General features: G+C 39.2%; 1 protein-coding gene across 1 annotated transcript in view; it reads left to right on the forward strand.

The window, feature by feature from the left end:
- Trub1 (TruB pseudouridine synthase family member 1) overlaps positions 1–4070 on the forward strand; it is a 58034-nt gene extending 53964 nt beyond the window's left edge. The window contains exons 7-8 of the mRNA XM_008830239.3: positions 1130–1186; positions 1985–4070. Coding sequence (XP_008828461.1) covers positions 1130–1186; positions 1985–2244 — 317 coding nt within the window. The 3' untranslated portion in view covers positions 2245–4070. The remainder of the gene's footprint in view (positions 1–1129; positions 1187–1984) is intronic.
- Positions 4071–4429: the final 359 nt, after the last annotated feature.

The raw sequence follows: 4429 nt of genomic DNA on the forward strand, positions 1-4429 counted from the left end.
AGTTCTATTAAGTTTCCTGATTCTAAGCAACTTGATAAATAATGGAGAAGAAATATAAATAATAATAATAATGTCTTGCTCCACTCCATGAAAATATGGCAGCTACTTTGGCAGATTAGATATAATACATGAAATCAAGGAAAATGCAAAATTTTCTGACTTCATGTATGTGATTATTACCTTGACTAGAATCTAGGAGACAGAAACAGTAGTCTTCTGCGGGGTCAAATGCGATGCAGAAATGTTAGTGCACCCCCCAGCTGATCTTGCGCTCCCCTCTTGTCTCAGCAGTAGCCCCCAATTGTGAGCTGAGGGGGCACATACTGAAAATTCTGGGTGGTGAGTTTTAGTTAATTCCCCCGGCTCTCTTTGTTGGATAAGAGTAGAAGCAAATACAGGAGTGGTCCTTCTGTGTGGAAAATACACCAGCTCTCTGCAGGGTGTGGGTAATAATCTACAGCAGAGCTCTCCTCTCAGCCAGTAAACATCTGTGATGCCGGGCTGAGGAGATGTACAGACATTGCCAGGTTTACAGCATCATGTAATTTTAAGTTATTTTATTATTTTTTTTCCAGGAATATTTCCAAGTGAACATTTCAATACACCAAGCTTTCTCTATGTAGTATATTATCCCAAACATAATTCTTATCATTTAGAAGAGTTCGTTTGGTGGTGATTGGTTATATTATTTCAAGTGTTATAAAACCTGAAAATACTTTTAAAGCGCACAGCTCATGATAGCAAAGCTGAGATTTCTAACCATATTAAACCTAATAAGTGAAAGAAATGTACAAATCTGAAAATAGCTCATGATAGTGAAACTGAGATTTCTAACTATTTAAAACCTATTAAATAAATGAACAAGGCTGAAATATTAACGTTGGCATGCCTTGCCAGTTAATTTAAAATGTGTCCGTGAGTTTCTGCTGTTTGCTTTCCCCACACTTTGACTTTTCAATCTCTCAAACACATATGCTGTTGGATGAATAATTTATGCTTCAGCACATAAATATTTTATTGCTTGATTGTTTGCATAGTGCATTTTTACATCTGTAGAAGGGCATCATTTCTATGTAAAGTGGATTTCATGGGATGTTAGCAATTTACCATGTCACTGTTAACATTCCAGATGTTGAATGTGGAGGAGGTTTTTATATCAGAAGCCTGGTCAATGACATTGGTAAAGGTAAGCAGAAAAATGGATTATGAATTATCATTTAGAAAGTACTACCCCTTCTGACAGAAAGAGGGAATTTTCTGGCTTTTTTCTTTCTTCTTTCTTTCATGTTTCTGAGCACTGGCCTGAGGAACAAATTCTTGCTTCTGCTCTCAGCTTTAGAAGCATTGTGGTTTATAGCTTGCAGTTATCTATCAGCCTCAGTAGCTGCAGTGAGGGACTTGAGGCGAGAGGAATGGAAAGAGGGGGCCAGAGAAAGAAGGCAGGCCTGGTGGACGGCGAGCGGAATGGAAAGAGGGGGCCAGAGAAAGAAGGCAGGCCTGGTGGACGGCGAGCCTTTTCTCAAGGTAGAAACATTTAACTCAAAATCGGGAGCAGAAAACAAGATTTGTCTTTCTAAATATCACTTACATTGCTACAGATCAAGATTTTTGAAAACCGGAAGCTGCAGTCTCACAGTCAGAAAGTTAATGATTCGGCCTCTGCTCTTCCCTCACCATTATGACACTAGACGGGTCACGTTATCTCATCTGCAGAGGAAGGGTGATGGGTACCTCAGGGGAGTGCTTCCAGAGCCGAAAAAGGAAAAACGTGCAAGTTCCTTACAGAGTTTAAATCACTAAATAACCTTATCCAGCTTAATTGTTGCTTTATCTCAATGCTCTTGGGTCTTATGCTGGGTTATTTCATTTTAACTTTTGAGAGTTTGGATGATAGGTCTGAATTGGGTTCTTCTGATACTTGAAACATTGTAGATTGTGGAATGCTGTGCGGTTTACCTTGGATTTTTTTCTTTTGGGTCTGTAGAGCTCGCTTCCTGTGCCAGTGTCCTGGAGCTGACCCGAACCAAACAGGGGCCATTTACACTTGAAGAACATGCCCTTCCCGAAGACAAATGGACGATTGATGACATTGCACAGTCCCTAGAGCACTGTACATCTCTTCTGCCAGATGAGTTGGCACTTAAAAAATCAAAGCCTGATGAACCTAGTGACCAGGTTTTGAGCTGTGAATATATAACTCTAAATGAGACAAAGGGAGAAAATGACATAGTGGAGACCCTTTGAGACTGGCCTGGGAGCATCATTTCCTGTTTGGTGTTTGAGTCCCATGTACAGATGCAGAATGAATGGCAGGAGCTGTGGCAACTGTTCCTTCTGTTTGTGTGCGTGAAGATGACCATCGTTTGCAGTTACACAGTGTTCAGTCTGTGCGTGTGCTACACGCTGAATGGCCTTGCACTTGTTCGGCTCTTTGTTCTATGAATTTTCTTTTTAAGATGTTTTCATGTTGTTGAACTATGAATTTGATTAGATTCAGAGAAGTTAGCTTTCTGAATTTGATCTTCTTTAGTCTTTTTCCTGTGAAAAAGCTAAACAAATATTCTAATTAAAGAAAAAAGAAATTTGAGCTAGTTTTGTTAGTTTCAGAAAAGTGAATGTAATTTAGTGTCATTTTTGCTATTTTTAGGCTGCCAAGTGGTTCCATTTGAAAATACTTCAAGTGTATTTGAAGTATTCAGTATTGAGCTGTTTCATGTGTTGGGAGAGTTTATTCTAAAAAACATTGCATTGATAAGACTGTACTCGTTGCATTCAGTAGGGCTGTTTATTTTAGATCTTGGCTATGAGTAAGTTTTTTATAATAAGTATTTGTAGATGCACTAAATTACCGCCATAACCACTAAGAGAATGTAAATAAAAGATTAATATTTAATTAATTTCACGTCTCCCTTCAGAGCAGGCAGCAGCTCTGGTAGCTGTGCACTGTGGCAGCTATTTCTTTGGAACTACTTTGTTCCGAATTACTAAATAATGGGATTTTTAAAAATTGAAACTAAAGAATATGTCCAGTTAACTTCTCTCTTCCTGCTCTTTAGCGTTTCTTTGTATCTCTTTAGAGAACATTAATCCCCATGACACTGTTTCTGTAGTTATTCACTCTCTTAAGTCATATTTATAGACGTGGAAAGAGCCTCCTGCACTTCAGCTCATTTCTTCTGTCTGCTCTAAATATTTTAAAACACCAGTTTTCAAAGGTTTCCATTCAAATAAGTTCAGAAAGTGCCCTATCCCTCTTCATTATGATTTTCAAAATGTGATTACATTGCACAATGGCAAATTTCATGTAATGAGTGCTTTGTTCTTTTGTTGAGAGAGAGATAGTTGTGGGTTTTTTTGAGACAAGGTATCATAACCCAGGATGACCTCAGACTCACTCTGTATCCTAGGCCATAAACTCCTGATCCCTCTGTTTCTGCCTCCCAAGTACTGAGATTACAAGCATACACCATCTTGCCAGCAGGAATGTAATATATTATTCAGTTAGTCTGTGAAAAGAAAAATTGAGATCCCTCTTCATTTACTCAAGTTTCTTTTCATAAAAAGCCGTATTTAAAATTTCACAAAGAGGTTTGAACTATTTTTCCAAGGTTTATTTTTATTTCCTGTGTTTACCTTCATGTGTGTATGTACCATATGCATGCCTGGTGCCCTTGGAGGCCAGAAGAGGGCATTGTGGAGTTGTAGACCTGTTTGAGCTGTGATGTGGCTACTAGGAACTGAACCCAGGCCCTCTTCAAGTGCTCGTTACCACTGAGCCATCTCTCCAGCCTCCAAAATATAGGTTTTAGTTTTTTTGTGGATTACCTTTTTTAAAGGTACTTATCTGCATATAAACTCTAACTCAGTAATTTTAAATAAGTAGACAATACTACTTTAAATAAGTAGGCCCAATGCAAACCTATTATAAAAAGTTATATGGTGGTGGGAGCTGGAGTGATGGCTCAGTGGTTAAGAGCACTTACTGTTCTTTCAGTGGACCAGAGTTTGGTTCCCAGCACCCATGGTAGGCAGCTCACAACCTCCTATACTTCCAGCTCCAGGGGTTCTGACACCCTCTTCTGGCCTCTGAGGGCACCCCCACACATGTGGCATACACACACAGCATCCTCAGTATATTGGCAATGTATTTTAATAAAAATTATTAAAACAAGTTCTGGGCCAGTGAGATGGTTCAGTGGGCAAAGGCACCTGCTGCCAAGCCTGACAACCTACATTCAGTTCCCAGGACCCACGGGGTGGAAGGAGAGAACCAACTCCTGCTAGTTGTCTTCTGACCTTCATGGGTATACTGTAGCATGTGTGTATACGTACATTAATAAATGTAATTTAAAACTTCAAATTCTTCATGTGTGAGAAAATAAGAATATTGATACTGAGATGAGTGTGGTGGTGCACACCTTTAGTCCCA

The sequence above is a fragment of the Nannospalax galili genome, unplaced genomic scaffold, assembly GCF_000622305.1.
Source record: "Nannospalax galili isolate Female #2095 unplaced genomic scaffold, S.galili_v1.0 scaffold974, whole genome shotgun sequence".
Classification (NCBI taxonomy): Eukaryota; Metazoa; Chordata; class Mammalia; order Rodentia; family Spalacidae; genus Nannospalax; species Nannospalax galili.